General features: G+C 34.8%; 2 protein-coding genes across 3 annotated transcripts; one reads left to right on the top strand and one right to left on the bottom strand.

Moving 5' to 3' along the window:
* The first annotated feature begins 633 nt into the window (after positions 1-633).
* On the top strand, positions 634-7,543 carry LOC104114701 (polyadenylate-binding protein 7). The gene is made up of 10 exons (XM_009625209.4): positions 634-932; positions 2,366-2,484; positions 2,597-2,790; positions 2,933-3,192; positions 3,287-3,393; positions 3,472-3,661; positions 4,942-5,219; positions 5,401-5,529; positions 6,486-6,689; positions 7,027-7,543. The coding sequence occupies exons 1-10, from the start codon at positions 746-748 to the stop codon at positions 7,204-7,206; spliced, it is 1,848 nt and encodes a 615-aa protein (XP_009623504.1). The 5' UTR covers positions 634-745; the 3' UTR covers positions 7,207-7,543.
* Positions 7,544-7,910: 367 nt separating this feature from the next.
* On the bottom strand, positions 7,911-13,201 carry LOC104114702 (uncharacterized). 2 transcript variants are annotated; one of them, XM_009625211.4, is made up of 7 exons: positions 13,041-13,201; positions 12,836-12,960; positions 12,015-12,082; positions 9,848-10,060; positions 9,580-9,742; positions 8,326-8,472; positions 7,911-8,239 (listed from the first exon to the last, which is right to left on the bottom strand). In XM_009625211.4, the coding sequence occupies exons 2-7, from the start codon at positions 12,908-12,910 to the stop codon at positions 8,213-8,215; spliced, it is 693 nt and encodes a 230-aa protein (XP_009623506.1). In that variant the 5' UTR covers positions 12,911-12,960; positions 13,041-13,201; the 3' UTR covers positions 7,911-8,212. The 2 variants fall into 2 exon arrangements, with proteins under 2 accessions (XP_009623506.1, XP_009623507.1); XM_009625212.4 differs by having other exon boundaries at positions 12,836-12,950.
* Positions 13,202-15,463: the final 2,262 nt, after the last annotated feature.

The following is a 15,463-nucleotide window of genomic DNA, read 5'->3' as shown; positions in this document are numbered from 1 at the left end:
ATCCTAATTATAGGTGCGGTTATAGATTTATATAAAAATCTACAGTTTCTTTAAAAGAAACCTAAAAATTGATTTGGTGCGGTACAATTCGGTCGGTTTAGTCGATTTTCGAATATCCATCGACACCCCACCTCTACTAACATCAAAGCATTTTATCTTTTGCTTTGGCTCGAGAAGAACTTAATTTGGTTTTTGTTTTTGGAAAAACACTATTTAATTTATGCTTATTTTGTTTTTGGGGTTAGTATTACTAGTGATTTATTATTTATTTGTCGGCACTCCAAACTTTGAAGAATTAACACTAAATTTCAAGGACATTATTAGAGGCTTTTATATGATACTAGTAATTACAAGAAATATAAACGTATTTATTCATTGATAAGCTAACTTTAAAGTAGGTGAAAACTGAAAAGTAAAAATTTTAACCAGCCAAAGACACAAATTTTTTATTCATTTAGTGTTTAACCGAACCAAACAACTTAATCATGAGAATTATAATTTAAAATAAAATTATATATCACCAAACAGTCAATCAACCAAAAATAATAAATTTGCCTTTCCCTTCCCTTTCCCCTTATTCATTTAAAAATCTCTAATATATAAAGTACGAATTTCCACTCCACTCACTCTCTCTTTCTCTCTCTACAGACGCTTTTTCTCTCTCTACAGTAGTTATTCAGTTGCTTCTGCTGCACTCTGTTGTAAACGTAACTGAATTTTCCAACTTATTAACGCTGCCGTGACAATGGCGATTCCTCCTCCTCCGACGGCGTCGCTGTACGTCGGCGACCTTCACCACGACGTCACCGATGGCCAACTCTTCGACGCATTCTCGGAGTTCGAAAGCTTGGTTTCCGTTCGCGTCTGTCATGACTTAACGACCGGCCGTTCCCTCTGTTACGGCTACGTTAACTTCATTTCTCCTCACGATGGTACAGTTTATACTATTTCTTCCTATTTCTTTTTCTTTTTTCATTTTCGCTTAACATGCATGTATTTTATTGTAGTGTTACTTCTTTCCGTTCGGTTTTATTCATTTGAATTTTGATGCCAAATTGATCAGTTGATTTTTATTTGCTTCGCGAGTTCTGATTAGAATTTCATTTTGAATTCGTATATGACTGATAATGTACTACGGAGTATATTTTATAAGCACAAAAAAATATATTTTATAGGTCAGCTAATTCTTCGTTTTTTTTTTCGTGTTTCTATCTCGGCCAATATGTATCCTGTATGTGTGTAAATGAATTTTCTTGATGTATGAAATATGAAGGACAATAAGGGGATTGGATTTCTAGTCATATGAAAGAAAGTTAAGATATCTTTGTCCTTTGATAGCTAAAGTATGAGCTAACCTTTTTTTAAATTGTACAAGTTGTATTATCGTTTTTTTATTGCTTGAGAAGGCTGTAGTTTTTTTGCGCTGTGAGTGGAACAGATCAGCTCATGCATGCTATTTCTTCAAGATATGCATCTACTACTATATGATAGTTCTATCTTGCGTTCGAGGGAATTAAGATATTTAGTAATTGAAAGTCAGGAGGATTTTATGATGTTGATTATAAGTAATGAATTGTTTTTCTCTGTTTGTGACTCGTCTCAGTGGGCGCTCGATGAAATTAGTTGTTAGTTGTTACTATGAATTAGTTGGTGATGTGTTAAGGGAAAATTAATTGTAATTTGAGATTTTTGTTAAAATTGATCAATTTGTTTGTTTTTGTGGTGTGAGTCGTCTGGCTAGTTCTTTTAGAGAAGTCCATCAGTGACTAGTTTGGTCTTTTGATGGACCGTTATGGCAGTAAGCCCGTTGTTTTATGGGCTACTGGTGATTCACTGATGGAGGTTATCTGAATGATTTGTCTTGGTTTATTTATCCTAGTTTGATTGATTTGTCGTCTAATTGCTGTTTTATGGAATATTGAGGACCAACAGATTACTCATTTTGTCTATTCATTAACTGTTGTTTTTTTCATTTTGCCATTTAATGTTGTGTCCATTCATGAAACATTGTCCATATCATCTGATCTATGATTTGATAGCGCAAGAATGCACTAACCTTTTTTAAAATTGTACAATTTGTATTATCGGTTTTTTTATTGCTTGAGAAGGCTGTGGTTGTTTCTGTTCTGTGAGTAGAAGAGAACAGCTCATTAAGATTTTATGCTGTTAGGATTTATTAAGTTTCATGTTTTGGACCACGATTCAAGGGACAATGATTGCAAATGCAGAGTTGGTCGATAACTTTGTCTAATTCTTTTGTTGCTTATGAGTTGTTATCGTGTATTTCTGATTATTTTTCCTGGGAATTCTGTGTGAGTTGACTTTTCACTTGGAAAGCTTCTAACATTTCATAAAACGTAAGCAGCTGTGCGTGCTATTGAGATGAAAAATCATTCCACTCTCAATGGAAAAGTTATAAGGGTTAGTTGGGCTCGTCGTGATTCTGATGTGAGAATTAGTGGAACCGGAAATGTGTTCATCAAGGTACATTTTAAGGACTGGATAGGAGTCACTTGTTTTGAGATCTTAACAGTTTCTCTTTTTTTCCTTATCGCTTTGATCCGCATGTGAAAATGCTTTTGGGATTTTGCTGCAGAATCTAAATGATACAATTGATAGTGCAAAGCTCCAAGAAATGTTCCAGAAGTTTGGAAATATCTCTTCCTGTAAAGTTGTCGTTTCTGAGGATGGAAGGAGTAAAGGATATGGCTTTGTCCAGTTTGAGACTGAGGAAAGTGCAAACGCTGCTATTGAGAAGCTCAATGGATCTGTGGTTGGAGGAAAGCAGATGTATGTGCAATTATCTCTCTGTTCTAATATATTACAATCATGATGAACTTCGATGGATTATATAGAAACAATTGTTTTTCTTGCATGCTTTTTATCTTATTTTGTCCAAATACACAAATGTTTTACATGTATCTATGGATAGGTATGTAGGTAAGTTCGCCAAAAAGAGTGACCGGATTCTGCCCAACCCTGATGAAAAGTATACAAATTTGTTTATCAAGAACTTGGATCTTGACATCTCAGAAGAGCATCTTAGAGAAAAGTGCTCTGAGTTTGGGAAAGTTAGTAGCTTGGCCATTGCAAAAGATGAGAATGGAGTTTCAAAAGGTTTTGGTCATGTGAACTTTGAGAATCCAGATGATGCTAGGAGAGCGATGGAAGCTATGAATGGATCAAAACTTGGTAAGTTATGACTTTGTCATGCCATCGTATTCTCAAATGTAACTAACAGCTGCAATGTTCAAAAGTTTGTATATGACCTGCGTGCATTTGGCAGGCTGCAAGATCTTGTATGTAGCCAGAGCACAAAAGAAAACACAACGCGAACAGATATTGAGGCATTTGTTTGAGGAGAGAAGGAAGGCACGAATTATTAAGTACCAGGTATATTTCCTTATTCAAAAGATATATGTTACTGTATTTTATTATCCACTTTTTTTATCACAATTGATGTTGTCATAGGGTTCAAATGTGTACGTCAAAAATATTGATGGCGATGTCACGGATAATGAGTTGCGTGAATTGTTTAGTCAATGTGGCAACATCACTTCTGCAAAACTTATGCTAGATGAGAAAGGAGTCAGCAAAGGCTTTGGATTTGTATGTTTTTCTACACCAGAGGAGGCCAACAAAGCGGTGAATAGTTTTCATGGTAAGTCGGAGTATATCTTTTTACACGGTCAAGATCGCGATGAATACCAAGGGACTGAACGTTGTTTCACATGAGCTAGCACATAGAATAAATTTTGGTGCTATATAACCACCTTTCACTTCTCTCTTATGACGCTTTTGAGCACAGATATCCCAGCTTAAATAAATCTGTAAACAATTTATGCTGTTTTCTAACTTTATAAAAAAGGGTAAATAACGAAGAAGCATTGCAGTGTGAACAAGTCGCTGAATGACTTTTCCAATATGGATATACTCATAAAATTCAAGGTTGAAGGATTAGAACTCTGTGGAATTTCAATGCAGAAATATATTGTACAATGCAGAAATGCAAGTTTCTGTCGAATGCCTCAAGACTTAGCCTTAGATTTCATAATGACTATATGGGTATCATGTCAGGCAAGAAATCTAAATTCTAATGATTCTCTATTGGTTGCTTATTCTAGTTGAACTGAGGCTCACCGCCCCACATACGGTGAGTTATGGTGTTTGCTGCACGTGTCAATAGACAAGGCTTCTGAATCATGTTAAATTTCTAGTCTAGTTTTTCTTTTTTCTTTTATGGTTCCTTTTTCCCTCTTTCCTCTTCATGCACACTGGATTTTTGGTATTTGCTTTCTTTTTAATGCCTCTGCACTAAAGGTTTAACCTTTGACTAAGCTCGTGGATGGTACTGTCAGAGACTCACAGGTCATCATGGCAGTCTCCATTCTCTGTTCTTTTAATTATTAAACTGAAATCCTGGAGAAAACTAGAACTATTCCAGAAAATTGCAAACAATAAACGTAAAATTTAATGACAAATCACTGCCATGCTTGCCTAGATTATTTGGTCAATTACATAGTGATCAGCAAGATGTCTTTATGTCCTGCCATGCTTGCATCAGCAACATTGTCTCTCATGAACTGCTGCAAAATTCCTTACTGCTATAGCGTGCCATTTTATGGGACTCAACATTAAGGTATTTCTTGAATGAAAACTAACAGGTGTCTTTCCATTTCGTTTTCCCTTTAGTTTTCTCTCATATTATTCATCTGCTCATCAGTTTGACGGCTTATATTCTTGTAATGTTAAAATTTAATTATCATATAATTAAGTTGGTGGCTTCATCTTTTTTAGTGCATCTACTTGCTCCTGTTGAGTCTGTACAAGATGAGATGATAGTTTTGTTGAAGTCTTGCCTCAAAATTCTCTGTACTGAAAGTTAGAAGATTCTCTCTTAAGGTCCTGTTAAGTATATTGATGTTGTTAGACATTTCACAGGATTTATGTTTGGCCAAAAGCCATTGTATGTGGCTGTTGCTCAAAGGAAAGAGGAAAGGCAAGCTCAATTGCAGCTTAAGCATGCACAAGGCATTGCAGGACTCACCGGATCTTCAGCTTTTCTTCCTGGTGGATATCCCCCTCTTTACTACCAAACCCTTCATGATCTACAAGTACCTGCACGACCCAGGCTACTGTATCAGCCTCTGAGTATGAGGCGCGGTTGGATGGTTAATGGATTCACAAACTCTATTAGACCTGCTTGTCAAATTTCCTTGGTTAGTAAACTGCAAATTGTCATAATACTCAGGCAACCCTATCATTTTGTTCAAAAGTCATTGATACAGTGCTAAACTAGATAAACAGAATCTTGAACTGTTCAGCAGTAGTAGGGAGGTACTAAATGCATTGGCATATTTCAGGTTTAAACCTATGATGAAGTTGCTTCTCGTTTTTCAGATTCCAAATACTTCACAATATAGGCAGAGTAGGGAAACAAAGAATGGACATATGCCAGTTCCATATGTGCCTCATTTGCAGCAATCGACTCAATCAGTGGCTTCATTAAAACAATCTAGCAATGCCCAGGTGGTTAAATTTCCTTGTTATCCTTTTCCATAAATTGGAATCTTGATTGATTGAGTTTCTATTTGTTGATTGATCTGCACAACAGAGTTGTTCAAAAATTCCAATTTAGAATGCTCAAGTTGAAGAAGGTTTTCCAAGACTCCTCTCTTGAAATGTGTGACTTGCCTTTACCTCAATGGAAAAAGATAATTTCTTCAAATGCCTATTTTTGTAACGATTAATCCTTTTGCTAGGATGAGGATAAAGATTTCCTTTTATTTGACTACCAATTTTGTGAACTTACTTATGTTTTCTTTTCTAGTGTTCTTCATATAATCTTTTTATCTGAATCTTATTAAGTCATTGTTCATGTATTTGAAAAACTAGGCCTTCCCTTAACTAGTGTTAAGTCCATGATTTATAGCTGGAAATTGTTTCATTGATTTGAATTGTTCTTGCAAGTGTAACCACAAGTATTGGAGTATCATAAGTCATTAATCCCATATTTGCTTTATCTTTAACTCAAGCAATATTTTGGTTTTCTTAACTTGTATGACATAAAATTGCTAATCTCACCTTTAAATTACTTAGCACTGTGCATTGATTAACCTGAGGTTGCTTAATGAATCTGCATGGTAGTTAGTGCAATTTCTCATTTCTCCTTCTGTATTCATCTGGATGAGTAAAGATGGCTGAGAACATACAACAGATATTCCTTTGTTTCACTCAATTTTATGATTAAGATCCTGTCATGGAAAAGAAATTGAACTTATATTTCAAATTGTTGTCAACTATAACTAAGTGCTTCTTTGTTCATTTACTAATTTGTGTACATTGATGAGCTTCAAGTTCCTATTTTGGTGCATGCCTTAACCTAGGTGAGAATCATTCTGAGAAAATGCAAATTGTTCTTTTGAATGATGGATCATAGTAGCATCCACAGCTTAGTAATCCCATAATTTATGTATGCTTTGCAGCAAGCTTGGCAGGTCAAATATACACCAAATGGTCGTTTGCGTGATATGAAAAAAGGATTTGTTGTATCCTCTTCTGGCACTAGTAAAGTAGGATCTTGCTCTTGGGGATCAGAAAACCTGAGTAACACGCTTGCAGCTGCTCCTCCTACGAAGCAGAAACAGATACTTGGAGAGCACCTTTATCCTCTAGTTAGTCAACACAAGGTGAACTTATTTCTTGCTTTCTCTTCAAATAATACCTACCTTTGTGTACAAGTGCAAAATAAATTTGCTGTTGCATTTGTTTTGGTTCTTCATAGAGAAACCAAGGGGGTATATAAACACTTGAAAGAGGACCTGCTCCATCTCTGACAACTTTATAGATGTTGGTGTTATGATCTGTCAAGGAGCTCTTCGAAGCCATTTCGTTGTGTTCTTCTTTATCCTGGGTTGTATAGAACTGTTCTGGCTTCTGTTAATAGACAGCGGTCATGCTCTGATTCCAGTCACCCTGAGAATTAACAAAACTAATTTGTTAATGAAACCTATGTGCTTTTTGTAGCCCAATCTTGCGGCAAAGGTCACGGGAATGCTCTTAGAAATGGACAACTCAGAGCTTTTATCATTGTTGAAGTCACCAGCATCTCTGGCAGCTATGGTGGAAGAAGCTGTTAAGGTGGTCGAGCTCTCTAAGACTGAAGTGTCAAATCAAGATTCAATTCAGAAGTTGCACTCAATTTAGCAAGGTTTCTCCGATAATTTTGTCTTCAGTAAAGATAAGAGGTTTCCGCCAAGGCTGTATCACTAGGAAATAGAGCTAACAGAAAGTTTTGTCAAAGTATCAGGCGACTGTCCTTTACCTTCGATAGAGGAACTCTTTTCAGTTTTAACATGATCTCACGTTTCATCCTAATACAAACTTATGGTACACTGTACAATCAGATTGTGCCTTTTGCATTTGTTTACTTGAAAAATTGCCCGTCCAGCTAGTTAGTCTGGATGTTCAGCATAAAAAGTTCTGTGGAAATTTTATCCTGAGCCAGGTTAACATGGTAGCTACTTGTATCTTAGTGTTGTGGCTGTTAATACTTTTCTTGACATTCTATCCTATACAGCATGAAGAAACAAAAATCTTTGTGAGTTATAATACAGCTTTCTGTCCTTCACTAAAAGGGAAACTGTGCTTTTGATATAGCAGTTGGTTGGCAATGTTCTTGGACCATTTTGATATACTCGAAATCTGACTTCAATTTGAAAACAGAAGTCTAGGAAACCACTGCTTAGGTAGTGTAGAAATAGTGTATCTAGTTTTCCTTGGTTGGTGAGGATATGCGGAATCTGGATGCTATTCCTGTTTGTCATAAACACTGCAACCATGAATGGATGTTAAGATTCTAACTTGTTTACATGTTATAGGTGTATTCAGATGATAATTGAGACACATGATTGGTTCTGAGAACAGAGTATTTTCCCACATATTTGTGAATTTATCAACTATGTTGAAGTCTAAATTACAATATTCTGGTTTAGATGCCACTTAAAATCAAAAACCCTCTTTTATATCAGACGCATGGATGATTATGAATCAACAATTCCCTTCAATTCTCCAATGCCTTCTCAAACTCGATTGCTCGTCTTTGAATTAGCTAACATTCACCTTCAACCTCCAGATAGCAGTCGCCCTACCGCTGCTGGTTTTGTTAGAAGCAATGCATAATCAGAATCAGCTTGTAACATAATACTTGGAATCAACTTGTGAGTTCTTCCATTAAACCCTGTCATTCAAGCCAACAGGTGAAGTATGAGAAAAAGGTGAATGCATTAATTTCCAACACAATCCTGTGTTGTAAAGGAAAATCACCTGAGAAATGTACTGCTCTGCATCAGTTCGTCTAATGAAAAGAATTGCATGACGAGCAAGGTTCGCTAATTGGTCGCTCAGGACAACATTACCAATGTCATCGAGGACCCTCACTTTGATATAGGGATCTTTTGGAGGCACCATATCCTGTGAAATCCGAACATAAGGAAACTACACTAAAAGAAAGTAGGAAAAAAATTGAACCTAGCTGGTCTCCCAGAGATAAAAAAATATACAAGGAAATCAGTCCCTTGCAGATACATCAGATATTCGAGAACTTTTGGCAATAAATGTTAAATGGAATTAAAGTTTCCATGAACCTTTGGGGATCAGTTTGCCTACCTCAAAAGCCCCCCAAACCCTAGGGAAAAAAAGAGCAAAAACGCAAAAGAACGATACCATTTGTGCTAGTCAATTTAGTTTTTCATCTGAGCACATTGAACATCTGATAATCTTTTCCAAGATTGTTCTAATCCAATGACTGATATAATTATCCAAAGCTTAAAGTCATGCCAATGAGCAGGAATTTGGTACTTCCTACTCACAAGAGCAACAGAAAAGGAAATATTCGCCACCCTCCTTACAGATTACCACTCACACCAATCTGAGCTGACTTCCCTTGCCTCGATGGCACAACAACATGGATGAGAGCACAACAATGGGGAAGCTGTGTGGATATTTACGGAGGGTGAGTGTCCTTTTGCACCCAGCCTAGAGCTAAAATATTTATTGGAGGGCCTCGTTGTGCCAGGACCCCTCAATGTTACAGTACTTCAAGCAATAACTTTAGCTTCTGATGGATATATCAAGTTTCAGACTTTCTGACACTTCATACAAACCAGAGATCAATGAGCTAAACAAAATAGGCACTAAATAAAGTTTTGTATCAACACAAGGAAAGAAAAAAGAACAATACACTATTTAGAAGTGAATCACACAGCTCAATGGATAGTTACCCTTTTTTCTGCTCTGTTTGGGTTCAAGTAAGAATAAATCATGACCTATAGAATTGTTCTCTTTCCAGCTGCCCCCAGATATTACAGGTTACAACAATTAACATTCTCAAGGAGGGCAGTGCAAAATGTTCTTCTAGGAGATAACACCATTTTAAGAATCCCAAGAGTACAAGTCTACTTTCTCCAATTTCAGGCATATTAGTATGACTTCTTTGGTGTGTGGATGTCTTTTCACCATAGCAATTTGAGCAATCTATTAGTATAGGAATAAGGAGTTTGTGAGAAAAGAACACTTTACCACCCCTAGATCAAGATCAAGTGCTGACATGTACGATTGGATAGTTGCAGCATGATTCTTAAAATATTCTTTCTCTGAGGTACTTAGCTTCTCTTCAATTTCTTCTGGGAGGACTCGCTCAAGGGTCCACCCCAATCTTCGAATGACTTCTGCTCGATTATATCTGAGGAACAGGAAGGAAAGTTGACAAACAACATAAGAGATGCAGGAAAAATCAGGAATATATGACCTTTTTTCAAGGACAACCCCGTATCTAATTGTTCCTCACACATAAGCCATCAGACAGCGTTTGTTGCGAATGAGAGACTGATGATGGATAAGCAGCCCATGGTAATTATCATCTTTGGGTAGCTCAGCATTTGCACTTGTATCAGCCTCAGGTGGCTCATTTTCATCAGGTGATTCGTTGTTTGAAATTCCATCATTTTGAGTTGGTCGGTTTGCATTTGAACTTTCAGCGGGAGTTTTTGAGTTCATTTTCCTGTGCCAAACTCAAGATGGATAAGATCAGGGACAACAAAACTGTACTCCATTTAGCACTTGGAGAAGAATACACATATGCATAATATCATGAAACCTCTAATAGTGATAAGTAGACTTCATGCAGATAAAATTAAGTACTTGAGATTTACTCTTTTTTTCAGGTATTTCAATTGTCTCTTCTAATTACTTTGACATATCTGCAGACGAGAAAAGAATAACTTTTGTCTTGAAATACACAGTCAACATGCTGGATTTTGATTCAGTTTCAGTAACCGAGTCCAACACCGCCACATAAAATGGGACGGAGGAGGTAATAAGTTAGGGTGTGATATTTGGTTGAATTATAGCCTTGAAGTTAGTGTACAACAAGTCGAGCAGTTCGTCATTTGGATACCCCTACAGCAAGATGTAGCCAATTTAATGGAATGTACAAGAAGCTAGGAGGACAAGCACCTAATGCTCAATACTTAGTTAGCCCAGAGGAAGCAAAGTAGAAAGCTTCAGAAAGAACTAACATAGCACCTAGGCACTATAAGACAAAAACCTTCAAAGAGCTTTGTGCCTAGGCACCAGCAGGACCAAACCTCAAGGCTTCGGTGGTTAGGTGCTGGACCACAGAGCATAGGTGCTATCAGAAAAATAGGAGCTCAGCCCCAAGTTGCTATTACACAAATGCCGGTTCTTAATCATGCTCTTACATGAAAACTATAATTAGACCCTTTCAGGGCTGAACATGGTTGCTGCAGGAGGACAAAAGGAGGGCTAGATCTATTTCAACTTGATTTTCTCTTCTACTTTCATCTTTTTTTTTTTCTTTTATCTTTTCATCTTTAAGATTTTGTTAGGATGTTCTTTGTTTTAGCTAGAACTAATTCCTCTTTCCTAGGATTGTAATGGATCTTGATGTGCAGTTTGGATTCTTAGTTACTTCTTTTTGTTTATTGTTGATGGTAATTGAGTTGTTTATTCAAACTCTTAATCTTATGCTTCTTATTGCTTGGCCATCAACTGGATTGTTAAGATGGATAAATTAAATTCTTGTTTGTCATTTAAATTTCTCTCGAAGAGCGACCCATCTTCATTTGATCTTCAAGGAAGAGGTTAAATTTCTTGGGACAGACCGATAAAGGAAAGGATGCAAATTTTACCTGGGATACAGAGAGTACTTTCTTCCTACCACTTTCCCTCTTTAATTCTTTAGACCCAATCCCTGTGTTTTCTCCTTCCACATTAGTTGGTCTTCTTAGTTCTAGTTCTTAGATAGTTTGGACTTGAAACATCAACAAGTTAAAGAACCTTTTATTTCTTTTCCTGCATTCGTTGAGATAATAAGGGAGATTATTAATTGCTCTCTGTACATTTTTCATGTGAAATAAAGAAACAAAAACTACAAAAAAGATGGCACCCTATCGAGGAATTTTTATTGTATTGTATAATTGAAATTTTTTAGGTGCTTACCATCGAATTCCCAGCATGGTTTTGAGGGATGGAAATTGGGTAGAGAATTCTTAAAGGGAAAAAAAACACAGACAAAGACCATTATAAGAGTTTAAAGAGAGTTAACTAAACAAATGTAATTGCTGCGCCAAAGCAAGAGATAACTTCCAACGAGACCATCTTGATATTAAAGCAAGAGTTTTATGGAGAAGAAAAGTATACGATAGAGCAGTGATGAAGTACTACATTCAAGGCCTAGAGCAGTGGCAAGCTGGATAAGAAAATAGGTAATTTTGGAGTATAGTACAGAGTTCAGGATATCCAGTTAACCAAATACACCAGGTGTACTTGTTCTGTAAAATATTTACAACAAAAAGACATACAAGAATCACTAAGAAGCTCCCCTAACTGTAACAAATAGCATGTTATGGGTTATTCAGCAATAAGGATCGCAGAAAAATCAGAATAACAAACAAAGAAAACTTGGAAAAACACAAGAAAACTATTAAATATACCTCACCAAAGAGTTCAGGTGAAGAAAATGGCTGTTACATTCTTCAACTACTTGTGTAAATAGGTCAGTCTGCATTGAAAAAGAGATTACTCTGTAAGCATATAAAACTCTAAGTAAATGATTAACCACATCAGCCTAAAATAAGAAGCAAAACCTGGCCACCAAAATAGATAATGAATCAAAAATGTATATAAGATTCAAGTAGCAGCTAAGAAATGACCCCGTAGAACATCTTCTCTTAAGTCTTAATGTAGGAAGCACCAACGATCAGTCATCGTCTAAGAATATTTCTTTTACAAATTGCAATTTGAACAAAGTATGTAATTATCATAATAACTGGAACTGCATTTTGAATATATGAAAACCCAATACTGCAGTATAACATGCATGATTATGACACATATCTACCCAGCTATCTTATCTCTCCCCCCCCCCCCCCCCCAAATTTTCCCAGTAGATTTCACAGTGACCCCATGAATTCTAAATGCAAGATGTTTTCATGTTTATATTAGTATTCAAAATAATTGGTGCAACAGGATAATGTTAAATCTCAGAGACTCAACACCTATCATCCATCAAATTTTCACAACCTACGCAGGAACAAAGCTAGTAAAATTTATCCTAATGTCGTCAGCTTCAAAAATTATGTACTTGTGCAGTTGTGCCCAAAAAAAAAATCTACCTCAGTGGATCTTCTATGTAATTTGATATTTTGAATAGTGCATAATGATTAAAGTATAAGCAATATAATTTATCACATAAAAAAGGACAGACACAGAAAATAAATTAAATGTTGTAACAAATAAAGAATAAGTTGCACACATTAAAAGCCGCAAGCTGCCCAGGTTCACTCTCTGCAAATTCTTGAACTAATTCGCTCCCTTTCTTCCCGTACATTTCTTACAATTCAAACGGGTCAAGCACTGATCAAAATTTCCTGCAGTCACCTGAAGCATTTCATCAAACATGTAGAGCGCATAAATCCAAGAGCTGCTTAAAATGTAAAAATGAAATCGTAACTACGCACCTATTTGCTTAGATTGGAAATAGGGTAGTTCCCACACAAGAAGTTGAAGCGTAAATTGACTTTCTGCTTCGCCAAATTGGATTTGAGTGGTTTTGGAGGGAGTTTCTTCAAAATCAGCCGCCAAATTGGAAGTTTAAAATTGGTATAAATTTAAAATATCGGGAACGTACAAAGAGGTGGGTGATATTTTACCTGGACCTCATAAGTTTAAGAAAGAGGCAATAAGACGCACTTACTTTAGAGAAATATTCATTTGGGTCCTTAGATTTAGTAAATAGATGATTCCAAGCATATTTTAAAAGATGAAAATGTTAAGTATAGTAGTAATAATTAGGAAAAACTACACAGTATAGCCCACTCTAAATAATAATAGCCCTCAAAACGCATAATTTTTTATATCAATATATGCCATACAAAAATATACATATTTTATACATAATCAGTATATATTTTTTGTATATTGGCTAGTGCATATAACTAATTTTGGTTGACCGGCCAAATATGTAATTTTCCTTTCCGGTTTCTCTTATGAGTCAGACTATAAAAAAACATTATCATAGAATATGTGGTTAACGTTCTAAAGCCTTTTTAAACTTGATTTGAGGTGTTTTAGATTAGGAGATTGATATTTTCAAAAAAAATAATAAGAATTGTGCTCCTTGTAGCGTTTGTTTTTGTTGCAGTTAGGGAATTTTGGAGAAAATTAGTTTTCTCTTGAAGATAATTTTGGAAAAATATTGTGTTCGAGAAGCTATTTTTTCGATAAAATTTGTATTTCTGAAAATCTATCTTTAGAATTGTTGTTAAAAGTTTTATTTCCATAATAGAATAGATATTTTTCAAAAACAAATTCAGTTTTCAAAAACTTTCTAAAAGTTGTACTAACTTCGTTCCAGTTTATTTGAACATATTTCCTTTTTAGTGCGTTCCAAAAAGAATGACCTTTTTTTACATTTAGAAACAATTTTGCTTAAACTTACAATTCTACCCTTAATGATAAGCTTTTATAACCACACAAATACTCTGGGGCCCCTTTTTAATTGTTTAGGACCACAAATTCCAAAAATTTTCATTTTTTCTTAAACTTCGTGTCCAGTCAAACAGGTTCATATAAATGGGAATGGAATGAGTAATGGTTATTACATTAAGCAAAACCAAATCATGATTATGCCACTTAGTTAATTTATTTGCTTTTTGATTATGTCCATTCTCAAAAAGCTTATGCCTTTTTTCTACGACAAAGAGCCAAATATACTTCTCTACTTTCGAAAATGGTCTAAGAATACCCCCGTTATATTATTGGGTTATCTATACTCCTGCAGTCATACTTTGAGTTCAAATATACCCCTCATTTAAACGGAGGGACACATGTCATCATCCTGTTGATCAATTCTAAATATCTCCTAATTAATTAAAAAGAACCATTACTCATACCCGAAAAATAATTTTTAAAGTAAATTTTTTTGTATAAACTGAAAAAAAACTGAAATTATTTTTACTAAAAACTGAAAAAAACAAAAAAAAAATTTTCAGTTTTTACAAAAAAACTGCTTTAGAAAAAACTGAAAATATTTTCTAAAACAATGTTTTTGTAAAAACTGAAAAACAAAAGGCTGAAAATAAATTTTTTAAAGCAATATTTTTTGTAAAAACTGGAAAAAAACTGAAATATTTTTTTACTAAAAACTGAAAAAAAATAAAAATATTTTTTTCCAGTTTTTACACAAAAACTGCTTTAAAAAAAGCTGAAAAATATTTTCTAAAATAATATTTTTGTAAAAACTGAAAAAAAAAACTAAAAAGTAATTTTCTAAAGCAATGTTTTTTCAGTTTTTAGTTAAAAATATTTCAGTTTTTTTCAGTTTTTAATTGCTTTAGAAAATTGCTTTTCAGTTTTTTTTTCTAGTTTTTACAAAAATATTGTTTTAGAAAATATTTTTCAATTTTTTTAAAGCAGTTTTTTTGTAAAAACTGGAAAAAAAAAAATATTTTTGTTGTTATCAGTTTTTAGTAAAAAAATAATTTAGTTTTTTCCAGTTTTTATAAAAAATAATTATTTTTCGGGTATGGGTAATGGGTCTTTTTAATTAATTAAGAGATATTTAGAATTGACCAACAGGATGATAACACGTGTCCCTCTGTTTAAATGAGGAGTATATTTGAACCCAAAGTATGATTGCAGGGGTATAAATAACCCAATAGTATAATGAGGGGTATTCTTAAACCATTTTCGAAAATAGAGAAGTATATTTGGCTCTTTGCCCTTTTTTATGTCACTCGTGATGAATGCCTTTAAATTTTTGTCAAATTGTTATGATGAATATTTTATCTATACCCTTTCCAAATTCCAATCTTCTTTATTGAGGGAAAGAGTGACTACGTGTCAAATTGCCAATGGAGAATTTCAACAAGTGGCAGTTTGT

Source organism: Nicotiana tomentosiformis, chromosome 7 (genome assembly GCF_000390325.3).
Source record: "Nicotiana tomentosiformis chromosome 7, ASM39032v3, whole genome shotgun sequence".
Taxonomy (NCBI): domain Eukaryota; kingdom Viridiplantae; phylum Streptophyta; class Magnoliopsida; order Solanales; family Solanaceae; genus Nicotiana; species Nicotiana tomentosiformis.
The sequence above is the reverse complement of the archived record's forward strand: the minus strand, read 5'-3'. Positions and strand labels throughout refer to the sequence as shown.